Source organism: Ranitomeya variabilis, chromosome 4 (assembly GCF_051348905.1).
Source record: "Ranitomeya variabilis isolate aRanVar5 chromosome 4, aRanVar5.hap1, whole genome shotgun sequence".
NCBI lineage: Eukaryota > Metazoa > Chordata > Amphibia > Anura > Dendrobatidae > Ranitomeya > Ranitomeya variabilis.
Window position 1 is genome coordinate 681,275,940 of NC_135235.1, and position 24,419 is coordinate 681,300,358.

At 45.6% G+C, this 24,419-nt stretch overlaps 1 protein-coding gene across 2 annotated transcripts in view; it reads left to right on the plus strand.

Moving 5' to 3' along the window:
• The window catches only part of LOC143766347 (uncharacterized), a 149,341-nt gene that overhangs the window by 31,169 nt on the left and 93,753 nt on the right, over positions 1–24,419 (plus strand). Inside the window, exon 7 of one of the 2 annotated variants that reach the window (XM_077253968.1) lies at positions 5,542–7,058. The exons of the other annotated variant lie outside the window; for it this stretch is intronic. Within the exon in view, the coding sequence (XP_077110083.1) occupies positions 5,542–6,833 (1,292 nt within the window). The 3' untranslated portion in view covers positions 6,834–7,058. Of the gene's footprint in view, positions 1–5,541; positions 7,059–24,419 lie in introns of those variants that run through there. 2 annotated transcript variants of the gene reach the window in all.

The following is a 24,419-nucleotide window of genomic DNA, read 5'->3' on the forward strand; positions in this document are numbered from 1 at the left end:
AATACTTTCCAACATATGCAATGTAGAGTTCCAACGTGTACACCACACACCAGTCGGTGAGCCGGAAGCTGCAAACGCTGCTGAAGCATGGTAAGGGTGGCTGAAGCTGTAGCTGACTTTCTAAAACAGGCACATAGGCGGAGTACTTTTTCAACCAATTCTGGCAGCTCCGGGTAGCTTTTGAGTAACCGTTGAATGACAAAGTTAAGCACAAGGGCCAGGCATGGTACGTGTGTAAGCTCACCTAGCCTCAGAGCCGCCACCAGGTTCCGGCCATTGTCACATACGACCAAGCCAGGCTGTAGGTTCATCGGTGTCAGCCACAAATCTGACTGCTCTTTCAGAGCTGTCCACAACTCTTCAGCATTGTGCGGTTTGTTACCTAAGCATATTAGCTTCAACATAGCCTGTTGCCACATGGCCAAGACAGTGCTGCTGTGGTTCCAGCTTGTGACTGATGTGCACATTTCAGAGATGGAGGCTGAAGAGGAGGAGGAGGTGCAGGAGCTGTAGACTGTGGGGGCAACCATGATTGACGTATGGCCTGCAATCCTCAGTATCGGGAGGACATGTTCGATCCCAAGGTCCAACTGGGTCCCGGCTTCCACTATGTTAACCCAGTGTGCTGTCAGTGAGATGTACCATCCCTGCCTACAAGCACTTGTCCACGTGTCTGAGGTTAGGTGTACTTTCCTAGTAACTGCATTGTTGAGGGCACAGGCAATGTTGTGGGACACATGCTTGTGTAATGCCGGGACAGCACACCGGGCGAAATAGTGGCGGCTGGGGACTGAGTACCTTGGGATGGCCGCAGCCATCAGGTTGCTGAAAGCTTCTGTCTCCACTAGCCTAAAAGGCAATATTTCGAGCGCAAGCAGACAAGAAATGTGTGAATTTAGTACTGTGGCCTGTGGGGCATTGGCTGCGTATTTCCGCTTGCATTCCAATGCCTGGGGTATGGACAACTGAAGGCTGGGACAAGGACGTGGACGTGCTTGATGATGGTGCAAGTTAAGTGTGGGCAATGACAGGTGCAGGGCAGGAGGCATCTTCGCATGCACCGTGGAGAGGTGATTGGCTTGCACGCCAATGGAAGAAGCAGTGGTGTTACCCGCAGACACCGTTCCTGGAGCCTGAGGTTTGGCCCACAAAGTCGGGTGCTTTGCTGCCATGTGCCTGATCATGCTGGTTTTGGTCAGGCTGGTAGTTTTGCTACCCCTGCTGTTGCGGACATGGCAGGTGGTGCAAATAGCCTGTTTGGGGTAATTGTCAGAGTATTTTAAAAACAAAAAGACTAGGGAAGACCTAGAAGTTGGACTGGCAACTTCCATCATGTTGGTGTTGCGGGGAAGGGTTGCCCGCGTTCTGGCTGTGGCCACCAGACTGCTTCTTCCTGCCTGTTGGGGTGCTACACCTCCTTCCCCATGTGTGCTGCTGTCCTTGCTCTGCATGTCCGCCTGCCAGGTTGGGTCAGTTACTTTATCATCCCCCACCTCATCTTCCACATCCGCACCCTGGTTCTCCTCCTGACATTCTGGCAATTGTGTCTCATCATCGTCCACCTCTTGTGACACTTTTCCACCGTCCCCTTCCTATGATCGTGGCTGCACAAATATTTGGGCATCGCTACATGCAATCTCATCTTTTCCCACTTCAAGTGGACTGGGCATCTATAAATGGAAAAGTGAACAGCTCTTCGAAGTTTCCAAGTGTGGGATCAGTTGTCTCCGGGCACTCGGCACTGTGGGAGGTAGGAGGATCAGGGTGAGTAATATGCAGTCCAGACTCATGGCTACTCAGATTTGACTGTGGAAGACGAGGTGGTGGTGGCAAAGTGACTGGAAGCATTATCCGCTATCCAACCAACAACCTTTTGACACTCCTCTGGGTTCAATAGTGGTGTGCTGCGGTCCCCTAGTAATTGGGACAGGAAGGTCAAGCGAGAAAATGTGGGTGTTTGTTGTGGCCCAATTTCAGCTTGCCCTCGGCCTCTGCATGCACCATCAGCATCATGTCCACTTTCCCGTTCCTTGCCACTCGCCTTGGCCATTTTAAATGGGACTACAATATTTTCCACGTTCACTACAAATGGCTGAATTTGTATATGAAAATGAATATAAATGATCCGTGTGCGGGAAAATCACAGTTTAAAATATGTGCCCTGTAGGTAACACACTTTTTACTTAGCAAACTGGTGTCAACTAGGTTAAGACACAGCAAAAAAAGTTCAATGGAGGCCTCAGATGCCTCAACTTGTAGCCCACAGATAGATGAGGCATGTCATGGAGATGCCACACCGTAAAATATGTGGCATGTATTTTTTTTTTTACAGCAAAATATTGTGTAGAACTAGGGTAAGGCACAGCAAAAACAGTTGAATGTAGGCCTCAAATGCCACTATTTGTAGCCCACAGATAGATGAGGCGTGTCACATAGATACTACATTGTAAAATATCTGGCCTGTATTTTTATTTTCTACAGCAAAATAGTGTGCAGAACAAGGGTAAGACACAACAAAAAAAGTTGAATGGAGGCCTCAAATGCCACAATTTGTAGCCCACAGATAGATGAGATGTGTCACCAAGATTCCACAATGTTCAATATCTGGCCTGTATATATTATTTTTTTTTTTTGGCCAGCAATATTGTGTCAATAAATAGGCAATGACGCAACAAAAAAATTCTATGGAGCCCTGAAATGGCACAATTTTGAGCGCAATGATATGCGATCCATGTGGCGTACAAAACCCAGTTTAAAATATCTGCCCTGTTGCTAAATATTTTTTTTGCATCTATATATTTTTGGGGCAGCAAGATGGTGTCAAGAAAATGTATAAGACACTCAAAAATAATTCTACAGTACCACAAAAATTGGTAGAATTTTCTGCGTAGTCAGATGTAATGGCTGGGATGGGCAAACCCGTTTCAAATAGCTGGATTTTCACGCTGTACTATGAAAAGGATCTGGCTGTAGTCTTCAGTGTCAACAAGCAAATGGAAAAAAAGGGGGCTGTGGACTGATTTGGAATAAAATAATCAGGATTAAGATGCAAAAAAAATCCTTCCTAGCCACTGATACCTGGGGCTAGGTACAGGTCCTTCTCAAAAAATTAGCATATAGTGTTAAATTTCATTATTTACCATAATGTAATGATTACAATTAAACTTTCATATATTATAGATTCATTATCCACCAACTGAAATTTGTCAGGTCTTTTATTGTTTTAATACTGATGATTTTGGCATACAACTCCTGATAACCCAAAAAACCTGTCTCAATAAATTAGCATATTTCACCCGTCCAATCAAATAAAAGTGTTTTTTAATAACAAACAAAAAAACCATCAAATAATAATGTTCAGTTATGCACTCAATACTTGGTCGGGAATCCTTTGGCAGAAATGACTGCTTCAATGCGGCGTGGCATGGAGGCAATCAGCCTGTGACACTGCTGAGATGTTATGGAGGCCCAGGATGCTTCAATAGCGGCCTTAAGCTCATCCAGAGTGTTGGGTCTTGCGTCTCTCAACTTTCTCTTCACAATATCCCACAGATTCTCTATGGGGTTCAGGTCAGGAGAGTTGGCAGGCCAATTGAGCACAGTAATACCATGGTCAGTAAACCATTTACCAGTGGTTTTGGCACTGTGAGCAGGTGCCAGGTCGTGCTGAAAAATGAAATCTTCATCTCCATAAAGCATTTCAGCCGATGGAAGCATGAAGTGCTCCAAAATCTCCTGATAGCTAGCTGCATTGACCCTGCCCTTGATGAAACACAGTGGACCAACACCAGCAGCTGACATGGCACCCCACACCATCACTGACTGTGGGTACTTGACACTGGACTTCAGGCATTTTGGCATTTCCTTCTCCCCAGTCTTCCTCCAGACTCTGGCACCTTGATTTCCGAATGACATGCAAAATTTGCTTTCATCAGAAAAAAGTACTTGGGACCACTTAGCAACAGTCCAGTGCTGCTTCTCTGTAGCCCAGGTCAGGCGCTTCTGCCACTGTTTATGGTTCAAAAGTGGCTTTACCTGGGGAATGAAGCACCTGTAGCCCATTTCCTGCACACGCCTGTGCACGGTGGCTCTGGATGTTTCCACACCAGACTCAGTCCACTGCTTCCTCAGGTTCCCCAAGGTCTGGAATCGGTCCTTCTCCACAATCTTCCTCAGGGTCCGGTCACCTCTTCTCGTTGTACAGCGTTTTCTGCCACATTGTTTCCTTCCAACAGACTTACCATTGAGGTGCCTTGATACAGCACTCTGGGAACAGCCTATTTGTTGAGAAATTTCTTTCTGGGTCTTACCCTCTTGCTTGAGGGTGTCAATGATGGCCTTCTTGACATCTGTCAGGTCGCTAGTCTTACCCATGATGGGGGTTTTGAGTAATGAACCAGGCAGGGAGTTTTTAAAAGCCTCAGGTATCTTTTGCATGTGTTTAGAGTTAATTAGTTGATTCAGAAGATTAGGGTAATAGGTCGTTTAGAGAACCTTTTCTTGATATGCTAATTTATTGAGACAGGTTTTTTGGGTTATCAGGAGTTGTATGCCAAAATCATCAGTATTAAAACAATAAAAGACCTGACAAATTTCAGTTGGTGGATAATGAATCTATAATATATGAAAGTTTAATTGTAATCATTACATTATGGTAAATAATGAAAATTAACACTATATGCTAATTTTTTGAGAAGGACCTGTATGTAATAGGCAGCAGCAGCAGACAGTAATGGAATGGATCCCCTTGATGTTTGCAATGATATCTATATACCCACATACAGTGCCTGCATGACTAGCACTGATGAGTATAGAGCCACTTACACTCCCCTGCCTACCTAGCACTGTAATCTATCTACTTCGTAATTAGTCCTTAGAACAGAGGTCCCCAACGTTTCTGACCTTGAAAGCCACATTCAGCTCTGAGAGAGGCTTGCAAGCCACATCCAGCCTTGAGAGAGGATCGCGAGCCACATTCAACTCCTGCCCCCTCACAATAGTGGCAACTTTACCATTACAGGAATAATGGTAACTAAAACTTTTCCAGAAAAATCACTCCAATGCAGTAAACTAAGATTCAGGGGTTCCCATAATACACCCATTCTGCATTCTCCTATAAAGCACTCCCAAGACACTGTCACATCCAGCTTCAAACATCTCCTCTGACAGGTACTATAATTTTGTCTCCAGCCTTAAAATATCTCAAAACCCCTAAGAGCAGTATATGTGCATCCAGATCTACTCTTCTGTGCAGGGCTGCTCATAAAATTCACCATTTTCAGATGTGCTCTTCATACCTGTTTGCAAGACCTGGACCTAATGCACCAAGCTGGCAGACAGTTGCAAGCCACAATTCATGGGCCCGCGAGTCACATGTGGTTCCCGAGCTACAGGTTGGGAACCCCTGCCTTAGAAGAACTGTTGCTTTAGCTAGATTTGTATAAAATATTATAGTATACCCACACTAACTGATAGAAATGTTCAAAAATAAAAAAATCAAGGATATTTTATCCTAAAATAATTGTTTTTTATTTTTGGCAGATGACTGTATCAGGAGATCAGAGGGACAGTTGACATCTTCAATTTTTAAATCAGATGATTTTGAGATCCCACAGGATACAATTGAAGTGAATGCCATTACTCCAGATATACCATCATGCCTTCACAGCAAAGATCTGTCATATGCTCCTTTGAAACAGGTCCTGTCTTCTGATTCATTACCGACTATTAAGGAAAATCAAAGTCACAAAATAAGCATTAAAAAACAAACTGCTCCTAAAGCAAAGAAGCCATTTTCACGTTTAGAATATGGCAATAGCCTTCGTCTCAAAAAGTATTTTCTCAAACATCAAAAAATTCACATAGCAGAGAATAGATTTTCTTGTTCCAAGTGTGGGAAATGTTTTAATCAGAAATCAAAACTTGTTCGTCACCAGCGAAATCACACAATGGAGAAGCCATTTTCATGTTCAGAATGTGGGCAATGTTTTATCCACAAATGGAATCTCGATAGCCACCAGAGAACCCACACAGGGGAGAAGCATTTTTCATGTTCAGAATGTGGGAAGTTTTTTAACCGGAAAGCGCATCTTGAAAGCCACCAGAGAACCCACACAGGGGAGAAGCCTTTTTCATGCTCAGAATGTGGGAAATGCTTTAAACAGAAATCAGATTTGGTTAAGCATCAGAGAACTCACACAGGGGAGAAGCCATATTCATGTTCAGAATGTGGGAAATGTTTTATACAGAAAGGAAATCTTGTTAACCACCAAAGAACTCACACAGGGGAGAAGCCTTTTTCATGTTCAGAATGTGAGAAATGTTTTGCAGAAAAATCATTGCTTATTAAACATCAGAGAACCCACACAGGGGAAAAGCCTTTTTCATGTTCCGAATGTGGAAAATGTTTTAACCAGAAATCGCATCTTAATACACATCAAATATGCCACACAGGTGAGAAGCTTTTTTCATGTTCAGAAAGTGGGAAATGTTTTGCAGAAAAATCAGTGCTTATTAATCATCAGAGAACCCACACAGGGGAGAAGCCTTTTTCATGTTCAGAATGTGGGAAATGTTTTAGGCGGAAAGCGCATCTCGAAAGCCACCAGAGAACCCATACAGGGGAGAAGCCCTTTTCGTGTTCCGAATGTAGAAAATGTTTTATACAGAAAGGAAATCTTGTTAAACACCAAAGAACTCACACAGGGGAGAAGCCCTTTTCATGTTCCGAATGTGGAAAATGTTTTATACAGAAAGGAAATCTTGTTAAACATCAAAGAACTCACACAGGGGAGAAGCCTTTTCCTGTTCAGAATGTGGAAAATGTTTTGTGAAGAAATCATCTCTTCTTAGCCACCAGAAAAGACACACAGGGGTGTAGCCTTTTTCATGTTCTTAATGTGGGAAATGTATTACAAATAAATTGACTCGAAATAAACATCAGAGAAGTCACACAGGGGAGAGAAGCCTTTTTCATGTTCAAATGTTGAAATTTTTTTAACCAAAATGTTATCTTTGAAAAGGGGTTGTTCACTAGTAGGACATATTTTTGTCATACCTTATGTTTGGCATTGTTAAAAAAACAAAACAAAAACAAACACTCATACTCACCTTCCGATCCAGTGCCATTCCCTTGGTTTCAGCAATCGCTTTCCTGGGGTTCATAAGTGAGAGGTTGTTGCATCACACAAGTCCTGCACCAAGTCAGCTCTAGCTTCACTGTTCCCGCTTTTGGATGTATGCTCTCTGATGTCTTCTTATTGATCGATGTGTCCAAAGGTGGGGATAGCGACGCCAGCGCTGATTGAGCAGGTATTAGAGGTTTGAGTGTTTTTATTTAAACTGAACCAAAAATAGGGAATGATAAGGGTTTATTTAAGTAGTGGACAACCCCTTCAAATATCAAAAATCCCACACAAAGAAAAGGTTATTATGATACTGTAAAACAGTACTTACTGCATGTGTTGGGGGACACTCGCTTACCAACGGGATTCAGGCACAATTTTCTCAATTAAACAGTCCATGCGGTTTATTTACATGTCATAAACCGCCATGTTACACATCACACACATAGAGTTCATAGTACACAGCTTACTTCATTTAACAGACACTACACCTGCCAGTCCTCTTCTATAACCAGTTCCCGAGGCTGTCCGTGCGCCATATCAATGTCTCTATTCACATAGCATTACACGACATTAGGTTGCAGTCTCTAAACTCGCCGGACCTCACTTCATCCAGTTACCGTGAGAGACCACACAGTTCATCAACTTCCATGGAACATCAAAGGCACTAAGTCTGTTCCACTGGCAGATACTAGTCTGCCCATAACCCCCTTTATCTGGAGTTACCTTACAGGAGCTCCTGCTTCACACGCTGACTCCTCATAAGTCCTCTTTCCCTGGGAAACTGCCTTACTGGGATCACCGTCCCGGACCATGCCTTGTTCAACAGGCCACCCGACAGTTCCAGACCCACAGAAGGATGTTAGCTTCCCCAACACAGTAGCTGTCACAGGCTTTGCAGGACTATGGCCTCTCCGTGTGCTATTCAGGACGTAAATCCTACTCCCAGGAACAATCAACACACAGGCCTTCAGGTATGCCGCCTCTCCGTGTGCTATTCTGGGATCCAGTCCACACACATAAGACTCCAACCATTCAGGTCCATACACTCTCCACATGTGACCCAAACCATGGTCACATTATGTACCTGTAACCACCCCCATAGGTGGGCAGTGTATGTGTGGTTAGTCAGACCCGCCCAGCTCTCTGATTAACCCTGTAAGCCTCCCTTTAAGTAAACAAACACAAGGCTCGTAGGACTACAGGTCCCATAGCAACATTACTGGCTTACAGCGCAGAGGATCTCTTCTGCGACACCTACCGGCTATTCACAATGACGTCGGTCACTGTCTCACTATCACAGTTATGCCTGTGACTGCCATTCTGTATTCTGAGGAGAACATACAGCACCCGCTAGCAGTATCAGGGGTCACTGACTCACAAATCCCCCCCCTGTTCAATCCTCTTGGGTTGAACACTTGCCATAAACCAGGGGCCTCGAGACCGGGCACCCATGTCACCTTGCCCTACAAGTCGAGAGGGCCCTCTCAGTCTTCTTTGAGCGTCAGCTCCTGAGACGTAGTCCATCACTGTCACTTTGTTAAACCTTCCCTGCCCCCAGCGGTCAATATGAAGGTCTTGAGCTTCAGCCCCTGAGTCACAGTCTGTGTCATCAGACCCTTTTTAGTCTCCACATTGTTCCAGTATGCCCCTTCACCCGACCTTTCTCTCCATGGCCGCTACCCATGGTTGATGCAGTCATACATCCCACTGACAGTCGAACCTACTGTTCGATCTGAGTCTGACCCATGTACAGTTGTGGCCAAAAGTATTGACACCCTTGCAATTCTGTCAGATAATACTCAGTTTCTTCCTGAAAATGATTGCAAACACAAATTCTTTGGTATTATTATCTTCATTTAATTTGTCTTAAATGAAAAAACACAAAAGAGAATGAAGAAAAAGCAAAACATTGATCATTTCATGCAAAACTCCAAAAATGGGCCAGACAAAAGTATTGGCACCCTTAGCCTAATACTTGGTTGCACAACCTTTAGCCAAAATAACTGCGACCAACCGCTTCCGGTAACCATCAATGAGTTTCTTACAATGCTCTGCTGGAATTTTAGACCATTCTTCTTTGGCAAACTGCTCCAGGTCCCTGATATTTGAAGGGTGCCTTCTCCAAACTGCCATTTTTAGATCTCTCCACAGGTGTTCTATAGGATTCAGGTCTGGACTCATTGCTGGCCACCTTAGAAGTCTCCAGTGCTTTCTCTCAAACAATTTTCTAGTGCTTTTTGAAGTGTGTTTTGGGTCATTGTCCTGCTGGAAGACCCATGACCTCTGAGGGAGACCCAGCTTTCTCACACTGGGCGCCCTACATTATGCTGCAAAATTTGTTGGTAGTCTTCAGACTTCATAATGCCATGCACACAGTCAAGCAGTCCAGTGCCAGAGGCAGCAAAGCAACCCCAAAACATCAGGGAACCTCCGCCATGTTTGACTGTAGGGACCGTGTTTTTTTTTATTTAATGCCTCTTTTTTCTCCTGTAAACTCTATGTTGATGCCTTTGCCCAAAAAGCTCTACTCTACTACTGACCAGAGAACATTCTTCCAAAACATTTTAGGCTTTTTTAGGCAAGTTTTGGCAAACTCCAGCCTGGCTTTTTTATGACTCGGGGTAACAAGTGGGGTCTTCCTGAGGTCTCTTACCTTAACAGTCCTGTTATGAATTCCGTTCTCAAACTCCCTCCGGTGGTCATGAATGGTACTTCGGCGAGTTCTGTTCGTGGACTCCCTCTGGTGGCTGTGAGTGGAGCTGCTGGTTCTGAGACTCCTTCCTCAGCTGCCCTCGTTTATGGCTAGGCTGGCTTCTCTATTTAACTCCACTCAGATCGTTACTTCATGCCAGCTGTCAATGTCTTAGCACTGGTTCAGATCTCTCCTGGATCTTTCTGAAGACCTGTCTACTCCAGCAGAAGCTAAGTCCCTGCTAGTTATTTGTTGCTCATTGTTTTCTTGTCCAGCTTGCTATCATGATTTTGCCTTGCTAGCTGGAAGCTCTGGGATGCAGAGTGGCACCTCCGCACCGTGAGTCGGTGCGGGGGTCTTTTTGCACACTCTGCGTGGTATTTTGTAGTTTTTTTGTGCTGACCGCAAAGATACCTTTACTATCCTCTGTCTGTTTAGTGAAGTCTGGCCTCCTATGCTAAAACCTGTTTCATTCCTGTGTTTGTGACTTCCATCTTAACTCACAGTCAATATTTGTGGGGGGCTGCCTTTTCCTTTGGGGAATTTCTCTGAGGCAAGGTAAGGCTTTATTTCCTATCTTTACGGGTAGTTAGCTCTTGGGCTGTGAAGAGGCGTCTAGGCAGAGTTAGGTACGCTCCACGGCTATTTCTAGTGTGTGTGATAGGAATAGGGTTTGCGGTCAGCAGAGCTCCCACTTCCCAGAGCTTGTCCTGTCTCATAGTTTAACTATCAGGTCATTCCGGGTGCTCCTAACCACCAGGTCCTTAACAGTACAGCTGGTCCGTAAAGTGTTAATGCATCTCAATAGAGGGATAGGAGAAGTTCTGAGACCATTTTTTTTCTCTGCAGTGTGTTTTGTCTTTCCTTTCCCCTTAACCTCTGGGTGGTACAGGACTCAGGTGCAGATATGGACATTCAGGGTCTGTCCTCTTGTGTGGATCAACTCACTGCAAGGGTACAAAGCATTCAAGATTATGTAGTTCAGAATCCGATGTTAGAGCCTAGAATTCCAATTCCTGATTTGTTTTCTGGGGATAGATCAAAGTTCCTGAATTTCAAAAATAATTGTAGACTGTTTCTTGCTTTGAAACCCCGCTCCTCTGGTGACCCCATTCAGCAAGTAAAGATCATTATTTCTTTGTTACGTGGCGACCCTCAAGATTGGGCATTCTCCCTTGCGCCAGGAGATCCTGCACTGTGTAATGTAGATGCATTTTTTCTGGCGCTTGGATTGCTTTATGATGAACCGAATTAAGTGGATCAGGCAGAGAAAATCTTGCTGGCTTTGTGTCAGGGTCAGGATGAAGCGGAGGTATATTGTCAGAAGTTTAGAAAGTGGTCTGTGCTTACTCAGTGGAATGAGTGTGCCCTGGCGGCAATTTTCAGAAAGGGTCTTTCTGAAGCCCTTAAGGATGTTATGGTGGGGTTCCCCACGCCTGCTGGTCTGAGTGAGTCTATGTCCTTGGCCATTCAGATCGATCGGCGCTTGCGTGAGCGCAAAGCTGTGCACCATTTGGCGGTATCTTTTGAGCAGAGGCCTGAGCCAATGCAATGTGATAGGACTCTGACCAGAGCTGAACGGCAAGAACACAGACGTCAGAATGAGCTGTGTTTTTACTGTAGTGACTCCACTCATGCTATCTCTGATTGTCCTAAGCGCACTAAGCGGTTCGCTAGGTCTGTCACCATAGGTACTGTACAGCCTAAATTTCTTTTGTCCGTTACTCTGATTTGCTCTTTGTCGTCCTTTTCTGTAATGGCATTTGTGGATTCAGGTGCTGCCCTGAATTTGATGGACTTGGAGTTTGCCAGGCGCTGTGGTTTTTTCTTGGAGCCCTTGCAGTATCCTATTCCATTGAGGGGAATTGATGCTACGCCTTTGGCCAAGAATAAGCCTCAGTACTGGACTCAGATGACCATGTGCATGGCTCCTGCACATCAGGAGGATATTCGCTTTTTGGTGTTGCATAATTTGCATGATGTGGTCGTATTGGGTTTGCCATGGCTACAGGTCCATAATCCTGTATTGGATTGGAAATCAATGTCTGTGTCCAGTTGGGGTTGTCAAGGGGTACATGATGATGTTCCATTGTTGTCAATTTCTTCTTCCATTCCTTCTGAAGTCCCTGATTTTTTCTCGGATTACCAGGATGTATTTGATGAGCCCAAATCCAGTGCCCTACCTCCTCATAGGGATTGCGATTGTGCTATTAATTTGATTCCTGGTAGTAAGTTTCCTAAGGGCCGACTGTTCAATTTATCTGTGCCAGAGCACGCCGCTATGCGGAGTTACATAAAGGAGTCCTTGGAGAAAGGGCATATTCGCCCGTCGTCGTCACCGTTGGGAGCAGGGTTCTTTTTTGTGGCCAAGAAGGATGGTTCTCTGAGACCTTGTATAGATTACCGCCTTCTCAATAAAATCACGGTCAAATTTCAGTACCCTTTGCCTCTGCTGTCTGATTTGTTTGCTCGGATTAAGGGGGCTAGTTGGTTCACCAAGATAGATCTTCGAGGGGCGTATAACCTTGTGCGTATTAAACAGGGCGATGAATGGAAAACAACATTTAATACGCCCGAGGGCCATTTTGAGTACCTGGTGATGCCATTCGGGCTTTCTAATGCCCCATCTGTGTTTCAGTCCTTTATGCATGACATCTTCCGAAAGTACCTGGATAGATTCATGATTGTATATTTGGATGATATTTTGGTCTTCTCGGATGACTGGGAATCTCATGTGAAGCAGGTCAGAATGGTGTTCCAGGTCCTTCGTGCAAATTCCTTGTTTGTGAAGGGGTCTAAATGTCTCTTCGGAGTCCAGAAGGTTTCATTTTTGGGCTTCATGTTTTCCCCTTCTACTATCGAGATGGATCCTGTTAAAGTTCAGGCCATTTATGATTGGACTCAGCCTACTTCTGTGAAGAGCCTTCAGAAATTCCTGGGCTTTGCTAATTTTTACCGTCGCTTCATCGCTAATTTTTCTAGTGTTGTCAAACCATTGACTGATTTGACCAAGAAAGGTGCGGATGTGGTGAATTGGTCCTCTGCGGCCGTTGAGGCTTTTCAGGAGTTGAAACGTCGTTTTTCTTCAGCCCCGGTGTTGTCAGCCAGATGTTTCGCTCCCTTTTCAGGTCGAGGTAGATGCTTCTGAGATTGGAGCAGGGGCTGTTTTATCTCAAAGAAGTTCTGATGGCTGTGTGATGAAGCCATGTGCTTTCTTTTCTAGGAAGTTTTCGCCTGCTGAGCGTAATTATGATGTTGGCAATCGGGAGTTGTTGGCTATGAAGTGGGCATTCGAGGAGTGGCGACATTGGCTTGAAGGAGCCAAGCATCGCGTGGTGGTCTTGACGGATCACAAGAATCTGACTTATCTCGAGTCTGCCAAACGGTTGAATCCTAGACAGGCTCGATGGTCGCTGTTTTTCTCCCGTTTCGATTTTGTGGTTTCATACCTTCCGGGTTCTAAAAATGTGAAGGCTGATGCCCTTTCAAGGAGTTTTGTGCCTGATTCTCCGGGAGTTCCTGAGCCGGCTGGTATTCTCAAAGAGGGGGTAATTTTGTCTGCCATCTCCCCTGATTTGCGGCGGGTGCTGCAGGAGTTTCAGGCTGATAGACCTGACCGCTGTCCAGCGGAGAAACTGTTTGTCCCTGATAGATGGACTAGTAGAGTTATCTCTGAGGTTCATTGTTCGGTGTTGGCCGTTCATCCTGGAATCTTTTGTACCAGGGATTTGGTGGCTAGGTCCTTTTGGTGGCCGTCCTTGTCACGGGATGTACATTCCTTTGTGCAGTCCTGTGGGACTTGTGCTCGGGCTAAGCCCTGCTGTTCTCGTGCCAGTGGGTTGCTTTTGCCCTTGCCAGTCCCGAAGAGGCCCTGGACGCATGTTTCCATGGATTTTATTTCAGATCTCCCTGTCTCTCAAAGGATGTCGGTCATCTGGGTGGTTTGTGATCGCTTCTCTAAGATGGTCCATTTGGTACCCTTGCCTAAATTGCCTTCCTCCTCTGATTTGGTTCCATTATTTTTCCAGCATGTGGTTCGTTTGCACAGCATTCCAGAGAACATTGTGTCGGACAGAGGTTCCCAGTTTGTTTCAAGGTTTTGGCGGTCCTTTTGTGCTAAGATGGGCATTGATTTGTCTTTTTCTTCGGCTTTCCATCCTCAGACAAATGGCCAAACCGAACGAACCAATCAGACTTTGGAAACATACCTGAGATGCTTTGTTTCTGCTGATCAGGATGATTGGGTGACCTTCTTGCCTTTGGCTGAGTTCGCCCTTAATAATCGGGCCAGTACGGCTACTTTGGTTTCGCCTTTTTTCTGTAATTCTGGTTTCCATCCTCGTTTTTCTTCAGGGCAGGTTGAGCCTTCGGATTGTCCTGGTGTGGATTCTGTGGTGGACAGGTTGCAGCAAATTTGGACTCACGTGGTGGACAATTTGACATTGTCCCAGGAGAAGGCTCAATGGTTCGCTAGCCGCCGTCGCTGTGTTGGTCCCCGACTTCGTGTTGGGGATTTGGTTTGGTTGTCGTCTCGTTATGTTCCTATGAAGGATTCTTCTCCTAAGTTTAAGCCTCGTTTCATTGGTCCTTATGAAATTTCTGAAATTCTCAATCCTGTGTCATTTCGTTTGGCCCTTCCAGCTTCTTTTGCCATCCATAATGTGTTCCATAAGTCGTTGTTGCGGAGGTATGTGGCGCCTATGGTCCCCTCCATTGACCCTCCTGCTCCGGTGTTGGTCGAGGGGGAGTTGGAGTATGTGGTGGAGAAGATTTTAGATTCTCGTATTTCGAGACGGAAACTTCAGTACCTGGTCAAGTGGAAGGGCTATGGTCAGGAAGATAATTCCTGGGTTGTTGCCTCTGATGTCCATGCTGCCGATTTAGTTCGTGCCTTTCATTTGGCTCATCCTTATCAGCCTGGGGGCTCTGGTGAGGGTTCGGTGACCCCTCCTCAAGGGGGGGGGGGTACTGTTGTGAATTCCGTTCTCGGGCTCCCTCCTGTGGTCGTGAATGGTACTTTGGTGAGTTCGGTCCTTGGACACCCTCTGGTGGCTTTGAGTGGAACTGCTGATCTTTGAGGTTGGCTTTCTCAGCTGCCCTCGCTTATTGCTTCTGCTGGCTTCGGTGGTCATGAATGGTACTTCGGTGAGTTCTGTTCGTGGACTCCCTCTGGTGGCTGTGAGTGGAGCTGCTGGTTCTGAGACTCCTTCCTCAGCTGCCCTCGTTTATGGCTAGGCTGGCTTCTCTATTTAACTCCACTCAGATCGTTACTTCATGCCAGCTGTCAATGTCTTAGCACTGGTTCAGATCTCTCCTGGATCTTTCTGAAGACCTGTCTACTCCAGCAGAAGCTAAGTCCCTGCTAGTTATTTGTTGCTCATTGTTTTCTTGTCCAGCTTGCTATCATGATTTTGCCTTGCTAGCTGGAAGCTCTGGGATGCAGAGTGGTACCTCCGCACCGTGAGTCGGTGCGGGGGTCTTTTTGCACACTCTGCGTGGTATTTTGTAGTTTTTTTGTGCTGACCGCAAAGATACCTTTACTATCCTCTGTCTGTTTAGTGAAGTCTGGCCTCCTATGCTAAAACCTGTTTCATTCCTGTGTTTGTGACTTCCATCTTAACTCACAGTCAATATTTGTGGGGGGTTGCCTTTTCCTTTGGAGAATTTCTCTGAGGCAAGGTAAGGCTTTATTTCCTATCTTTACGGGTAGTTAGCTCTTAGACTGTGAAGAGGCGTCTAGGCAGAGTTAGGTACGCTCCACGGCTATTTCTAGTGTGTGTGATAGGAATAGGGTTTGCGGTCAGCAGAGCTCCCACTTCCCAGAGCTTGTCCTGTCTCATAGTTTAACTATCAGGTCATTCCGGGTGCTCTTAACCACCAGGTCCATAACACAGTCCCTTTTCATTCAGATGCCGACGGATACTACGGGTTGAAACTTTTGTACCCTCGGACTGCAGGGCAGCTTGAACTTGTTTGGATGTTAGTCGAGGTTCTTTATCCAACATCTGCACAATCTTGCGTTGAAATCTGTCAATTTTTCTTTTCCGTCCACATCAAGGGAGGTTAGCCACAGTGCCATGGGCTTTAAACTTCTTGATGAAACTGCGCATGGTAGACACAGGAACATTCAGGTCTTTGGAGATGGACTTGTAGCCTTGAGATTGCTCATGCTTCCTCACAATTTGGTTTCTCAAGTCCTCAGAAAGTTCTTTGGTCGTCTTTCTTTTCTCCATGCTCAATGTGGTACACACAAGGAGACAGGACAGAGGTTGAGTCAACTTTAATCCATGTTGCAACTGGCTGCAAGTGTGATTTAGTTATTGCCAACACCTGTTAGGTACCACAGGTAAGTTACAGGTGCTGTTAATTAAACAAATTAGAGAAGCATCACATGATTTTTCGCACAGTGCCAATACTTTTGTCCACCCCCTTTTTTATGTTTGGTATGGAATTATATCCAATTTGGCTTTAGGACAATTCTTTTTGTGTTTTTTCATTTAAGACAAATTAAATGAAGATAATAATACCAAAGAATTTGTGTTTGCAATCATTTTCAGGAAGAAACTGAGTATTATCTGACAGAATTGCAGGGGTGTCAATACTTTTAGCCACAACTGTGGTACATCACAGGGGCTACTGTCCAGGTCCCTCAGCCTTGTACTGGGAGTAGAACTGCCATTTGCAGATTCTCGGCCTCCTTGGCTTGCTGAATGTCTTCGGCTGTCAGCTATTCCGTTATTTGAAGGGCCCTTTCTGCTCCCTTTGCCTTGGGTTGAAGGCGGCCTCCATCTTATGTCCTGCAGCTGTTTATTAATCTGCAGTTGTTCCAGTCTTAGCTGCTCAATCTCCCTCAGGTATGTCACCCGATATTTAAGGAGCATTCGGATATATGTAAGGCTTTTCCTTGAGCCGACAATGACAAATTGTACCATCTCATCTTCACCAGCTACCTGGGCTTCGTCCAAAGCTGGAATCCTCACTCTCACCACACAGGAGTTATTCACCATTTCCTGCATCACCTTTCCTCATCTACCAATGACTTTACTCACCAGATTTCTGGGCACTTGAACGATGTCTTCCACAAAGCCCAGCTCACTTTGAGCTTTCTTCGCATGCTCCAACCGTCGAACGGCTTCCTTATTCATCAACAGGATCATCTGTTTTGTGCGGAGGCATTGTAGGTGCATATCCCTCAGAATAGCCACCTGCTTCACTGTGACTTCCCTAGTTGACAGTATCACCATCTGTTTTGTCTCTGGTGCCCAGTTCACACTACATGCTTCTACTGCCTTTCTAAAGGCCTCATTCACATCCTCACTGACTCACGCTACTCGCACATCTTCGGGTACCTCTATCACGCACGCAGTGAAGTCTCATTCTCTTCATGGACGGACGGCACTGGCTTTGCCATGGACCTTTCCATCAAGACATCTGCCATGAATGGATGATTGTCTTGTTCTGTTCTTAGCACACAGTCTTCTTCAGGTTTCTTCTCCAAGACCCTTCGCCAAGATGGGCATTTGCAGCTCGTTACCACTCTGGCACTACCGCTATAAGTCTGCGACCACCAACCTAATGCTTCTCTGAGCACCTCCATATCTTCCAATATAGCCTTGTTCTCTGTTTGACACGTTAACAGGTGACCTCTGGGCTCAAAGACTTCCTTCTCCAGCTCATTCACTCTGCGCTCAGCCACTTGTCTCAGGACCCTTTCTCATTCGACATACTCTTTCACTGTCTCTTTAAGCAGCTCTATCTCATGATCCTGTTCTATTTTGGCCAGCACGTGTCGCACCATCACTTCTTAAATTATATTTTCAGTTGGGCCAGCTTGCCCATCCACACTCTGCCTCTTCAGAGTTCCACTTGTTCCTGCATCCGCAGATTCAACTCTCTTGGGTCTTCCTTAACTTGCTTCTTCCAACCCCTGGATTGGTTGACCTTCCATCACTGGAGGAGGTATCTGCTTCAGGCCCCACTCCTTTGGTGGTCTCCTCCACTTCTGCACCCTCAGACTCAGCACTGTCATCTTCAGCCCTCAATTGGGTCTCAACAGTGTCAGCTTCAGCCCTCTCTTGGGTCTCAGCGGTGACATCCTTAGCTTCATCCCGATTCTCAATAGGCCACCCGACAGTTCCAGACCCACAGAAGGATGGTAGCTTCCCCAACACAGTAGCTGTCACAGGCTCTGCAGGACTATGGCCTCTCCATGTGCTATTCAGGACATCCGTCCAGTGGAGCAGACTTAGTGCATATGATACTCCATGGAAGTTAATGAACTGTGTGGTCTCCCATGGTAACTGGATGAAGTGAGGTCTGGCGTGTTTAGAGACTGCAACCTAATGTCGTGTAATGCTATGTGAATAGAGACATTGATACTAGTCTGCCCATAACCCACTTTATCTGGAGTTACCTTACAGGAGCTCCTGCTCCACATGCTGACTCCTCGTCAGTCCTCTCTACCAGGGAAACTGCCTTACTGGGATCACCGTCCCGGACCATGCCTTGCTCACCAGGCCACCCGACAGTTCCAACCCCACAGAAGGAAGGTAGATTCCCCAACAAAGTAGGTGTCAAAGGCTCTGCAGGACCATGACCCTCACCCCGTGCTCTTCAGGAATCCAGTCCTACTGCCAGGACATTCCAACACAGAGTCCATCCAGGTCCACGGCCTCTCCGTATGCTATTCAGGACTTCCATCCTACTCCCAGGAACAACCAACACACATGCCTTCAGGTATGCAGCCTTTCCATGTGTTATTCAGGGATCCGGTCCACACACATAAGACTCCAACCATTCAGGTCCATACACTCTCCACATGTGACCTAAACCATGGTCACATTATGTAGCTGTAACCACCCTCATAGGTGGGCGGTGTATGTGTTAGTCAGACCCACCCAGGTCTCCAACTAACACTGTAAGCCTCCCTTTAAGTAAGCAAACACAAGGCTTGTAGGACTACAGGTCCCAGAGCAACATTACTGGCTTACAGTGCAGAGGATCTCCTCTGCACACCAATCACCCATTCACAATGACACCGGTCACTTTCTCACTATCACATTTACGCCTGCGACTGCCATGCACTTAAATGGCCTCAATATGCCTCCATGTGTATTCTGTGGAGAAAATACAGTGCCCCCTAGATGTATCAAGGGTCCCTGCCAGCGTGAAAAATGAATTTCTGGAAAATCATTTTTGTTAACCATCAAAAATAAATAATGGGGAGAAACTATATGTTATTGACAAATTCTACAAAAACATATCACAGACAGTTGTATAATTAAAAAAGAAAAGGAAATTACTTTAGAACTTATTGTATTTTTGGACTATAGGACACTTTTAGCAAGAAAACATCTTGCTAATAATTGAGTGCATCTTACAAATAGCACTGTGCCATGGACAAAGGAGAGCTTGTAGGGGTATGACTAGGTACACACCTGACTCTTCTTTAGAGCCCCTGATGGGGTTATACTTGGCTCCAGGTGGACGCCACGTGTTACTCCTGGACAGACCTCGGACACACGGCAGCTGACCCCCAAAGGGGTTGGAAGCTGGAACAGCCAGGAATGGGAAGGCACGGCTTAGGCAGGCAGGCTCGACTGGTATCCAGGAACGGCAGGTGCAGGCTGACATGGTTGGTATACAGGCACAGCAGGTACTGGCAGGCATGGCTGGTATATGTTAAAAATACTTATTTTATATATTTATTCAGGACTCTTTACCAGATGCGATACTCTAAAGAAAATGTCATGATGTAGTGGTTTATTGGATTGTCCACCAAAAAACATAATTGCAGCAAAACATAAAATAGGTGAAATAGTTACAAAGAGATTGTCCATATCAAAGTTTGCACCCCATCTTCCTGAGATTCTGAATGGTAAATGGCATCTGTCTCTGTCATGAAGTATGGTAGAAGCCATCAAGAAGCACATGGCTAACTCACATACCAGCTGTCCATCTCTTCTGGTCTATGTGCAATGTGTGAAGTCCGCAGGGTGTGAAGGAGCCCCCATTCTTACTGTGGCCATGTTATATATACACGTCCTACAGAGCACGTGGTCTCTATATATGGGGTTGACATTTACTATGAGTCAAAAAATAACATGTAGTGTCAGTGAAAGGCAATGTACCCAGTACAGAATTGAGAATAAGAATAAGTCAATAATTAATATTTAGCAATTCCCCCTTTTGAGGGTGACAGACATTAATTGGAACCCTCAAAGTAGGTAAGTTCATCTTTAGAGTAATAAGATCTTCCTTCTTTTTTTTTCGTCTTTGGCAAAATAATTTAAATGTCCATAATAATTTATTGTTATACGTACTCAATAGCATAATGATATGTAAATTCATGTTATGGTAAGCCGTGACCAATATTCATATAAAATATATAATTATACTTCCTTAAATCTAAACTGAAGCAACACAGGTCCAATCATCATCATCTGATGTCATCTAGTCTTCATCTTGATGTCTTCCATTCTTCTTCTTGGTTCTTTTAAAACACAGTCTTTAGATGATAATTCCTTTAAAATAAATGATAGCATGTAGATATTGTAGACACCGAGTGTCACGTGTCAATCAAAGTCCATATATTCAAATGTTGATAAGAAAACAAAGTCCATAGATGAAATGTAGCTTTTATATCTGTGCAGGGTCACCTTTAGAGACCTGGACTTACATTGGCTCACCTTGGATATTTCTGGAATCCTCCATGTCATCTGCACTGGTCTTGGAACAGGTGTGACATCTTTGGTCAGCACCGCAAGGGTTCAAATGACTCTTCCTTTCTAAACATAACACCATAACTGTTACGGAACTGCAACACAAAACTAGGATAGAAGGGGGAAAACTGACCCTGCACTGAGACTAGGCTGATACCTTGTGACCCATTCCTTGCGAATAGACCCACTGACGATCCTAGGTTAATCTCAGCGAAGACCTATAGATAGGGGGAAGGAGGTCCCTGAAAGATCTAAGGACTGGGTATATAAACAGGTCACCTCCTAATAGAAAACACAGAGACGGCTGCAGAAACCAACTGAAAACAGAAACTAAAGATAACCGAACCAGAGATCCCAGAACTGCCCAATAACTAACACAGAAAGCTATCAAACCACCTAGTGAGAACTCTAGCGGATTAACACTGTTGTCCAGCAAGCAATAGGAGGCCGGTGCAGGGTAATAAAGGGTGATACAATCACCTGACCTAAGGCAACCCAGCATGAGGGGAAAAAGACCAGCAGCCAGAAAACCACAACAAGATGGCAGATGGTCAAAAACAAAACAGATTCTAACAGTACCTCCCCTTTTACGAGGATCCTCCGGATCCTCTTGGCCAAGCCTTATTAGGAAATCTGAAAAGCCTTAATCAGCCTTGAGGCCGAGACGTCCTCAACTTTCACCCAGGAATTATACTCGGGACTGAAACTCTTCCAGAACACGAGATACTGCAACCTTCTTCTGTGCCACCTGGAATCTAAAATGCGTGAAATCTCAAACTCGCCGTCCTCTTCAACTGGGGGAACAGTCGGCATCACCTCCTTATCTGGTGTGTCAACTTTCTTCAGTAAAGATACATGAAAAACTGAATTAATTCTCCAGGATGAGGGAATGTCTAATCTCACCGCTGCCGAGTTGACAACCTGAACCACTGTGGACGGTCCTACAAACTTAGGCCCCAGATTTTTAGAAGGGATCTTCAAACGCAGATTCCTAGAGGACAACCAGACCATGTCCCCAACTGCAAACAACGCCTCCCTTCTTTTCTTGTCAAAATATTTCTTTTACCTCCTATTTGCCTCCTTCAGATTATGGTGTACATTGGTCCAAACCCTGTCCAAATTTCCAGAAAAACTCTCCTCCCCAGGCACCGCTGCCCCAATTTTTGAAAATGGACCAAAAGATGGATGCCTCCCTGTACAGCAAAAAAAAGGAGAACACCCAGCCGAGGAAGATGTATTATTATTATTGATTATTAAGAACAAACTCAGCTAGTGGTCGATATTCCGACCACATCTCCTGATTGTCTGCTATAAAACATCTCAAAAACTGCTTGACATCCTGGTTCTTCCATTCGGTCTGTCCATTGGACTCCAGATGATATCCTGATGAAAATGACAAATGAACTTTTAATCTGTCTCCAAAAGCGAGCCACAAACTGTGGTCCTCTATCAAAACAATGTCCGTGTGAATCCCATGGAGCCTGACAATCTCTTTCACAAATGCCTTAGCTAAAGTCTTGGCGCAGGGTAATTAATTGAACGGGACCAGATGACACATCTTACTAAACTGGTCCACCACAACTCAGATGACAGAAAAAGCCTCTGAGACCGGCAGATCTATAATAAAATCCATACCAGGATATTACCATGGCGAACTAGGAACCTCCAAAGGGCACAGCAACCCTGCAGCCAGAGCATGTGAGGCCTTCGACCTAGCGCACACAGTACACTGACGCACCCACTTGGTGATTTCTCTCTGCCACCTTGGCCACCAGAAACTTCGACAGATCGACTTTCTAGTTTCTGAAATCCCTGGATGACCCGCCTACCGAGACTCATGACATTCAGCAAACAAGGCTCTCCGCAAGGCCCTACGCACAAATAATTTACTATACAGAGTGTTAGTTGGTGCAGCATTCTGGGCCTCTAGGATGCTACTCTCCAACTCAGAACCCAATGCTGCCACCACCACCCCTCTCTGCAAAATACATTCCTCCTCCGTATTAACTGCTGGAGAGAAACTACGAGACAAAGCATCCTCTTTAACATTCTTTGTCCCAGGGGTATATGTTACGGAGAAATGAAACCGGGCAAAAAACCATGCCCACCTAGCTTGATGGGCAGTCAAATGTTTAGCAGCATCCAGATATATCAGATTCTTATGATCAGTAAAAACCTACATATGATGTCTGGCCCCCTCCAAAAAATGTTCCCAATGGTCAAATGTGAGTTTAATGGCCAGCAACGCTCTGTTTCCAACATTGTTGAGCTCAGTTTCCGGAACATTTTTAGAAAAGAAAGTGGAGTGGCCCCCAGACGCAGGACAGCGGGATACTCGGATCCGGGTCTCTCGGTTCTGAGGATGTCACGGTGGCCCGACCCGGTCCGTGGTCCTGCTAAAGGGAGCCCAATAAAAGGTGTAGGTGGTGGTGTAGGTCGCAGTAAATAACGAGGACACAGGGTTGCAGTCTCTTTACCTCTTTACTGAAGGCTTCGGCATCCGCAATCCAGAGCACTGCTAACAGGGCTGGCTGAGACCGGCCGGTCCGAAGGCACATCCAAAGTTCCCTTTGCAGGTGGAAATCAGTTGCCTACCTACTAGCGCCTGGGTGTTGTAGTACTTCCCTGCTGAGCACCACGGGATAGTCCTCACAACTGTCGTGTATGTTTCTGTTCTTTCTCACTACGTCCCCCAGATGATTTGGATAGGACGCACCCGTATGACGGGGTACGCCTGGAGTTATTTTATAGGGACCCTAGAGACGCCCCTCTCCCACAATTGCCTTCGTTGTCTTCATTAGGTGATTAAGGTGAGACAGCCAACCTAGAGTTAACTGCCCTGCCATTGGTTTAAAGTAATGCGTAGAGCCTAATACTTCCTCGGCGTTCCAGCCACCGGCTACGCGCCTCAGTAGGATGTTGCCGATCTTGGGGCATGACTCCTACTGGTTCTTTCGCCTTTGTGCTGTGATCTCGTTTCTCACTTCTCCACAATATACTTCACTTCGTGTCCTTTCTTAAGATGCCGCCGCAATGAGGTGCAGGCACGGTTCCGTAACAGTCTGTCCTTTCGCTAGGCCTCTGTCAGGATCCCACCCCTGACAGGGACCCCCCTGAATCTTCCCAAGCAACCTCTTCTCTCACTAGGTGTTGCCTGGGCAAAACCCAGTCAGCTTCTCCCTAACTTCCTATCCAACCCCCAGTTTTACCAGAGTGTGAGGAGTGGCCTAATACATAGAACCCTTTGCTCCCCCTGGTGGCCGGAGTGTGAAGTGTAATGTGTGACTGTGCTACCTGGTCAGGTGAACTCCTTTAGTGCAATCAGACATAACATCACTCCCCTTAGCAGCAGAGCGACGTTATTGCAACGACCAGGTCTCTGGGGCGCTGCAAAAGCACAGGGATGCACCCCATCCTCTCCCTTCTGGGACAGAACTGCCCCCACCCCTACTGAAGAGGCATCAACCTCTACCAGAAATGGCTTGGTCTCATTTGTTTGGATCAAAACAGGAGCAGAGCTAAACCTCTCCTTGAGATGCTCAAAAGCCTTAACAGCCTCAGAGGACTATTGAACAGTATTAGAGCCCTTCTTTGTGAGATTAGTTATAGGTTTAGTGATCACAGAAAAATTCTTTATGAATTTTCTGTTATAATTAGCAAACCCTAAAAGTCTCTGAACCGACTTCAAACATTCAGGCCTAGGCCACTCCAATACCGCCTGAACCTTCACCTGGTCCATCTCAAACCCATCACTGGAGACAAGAGGTTCCCCACAAAAAACATTTTCTGTACCGCAAACTCGCACTTCTCCAATTTAGCAAAGAGTGAGTTTTCACTCAAAATCTGTAGAATTTCGCAAACTCTCTGCCAATGCGACTC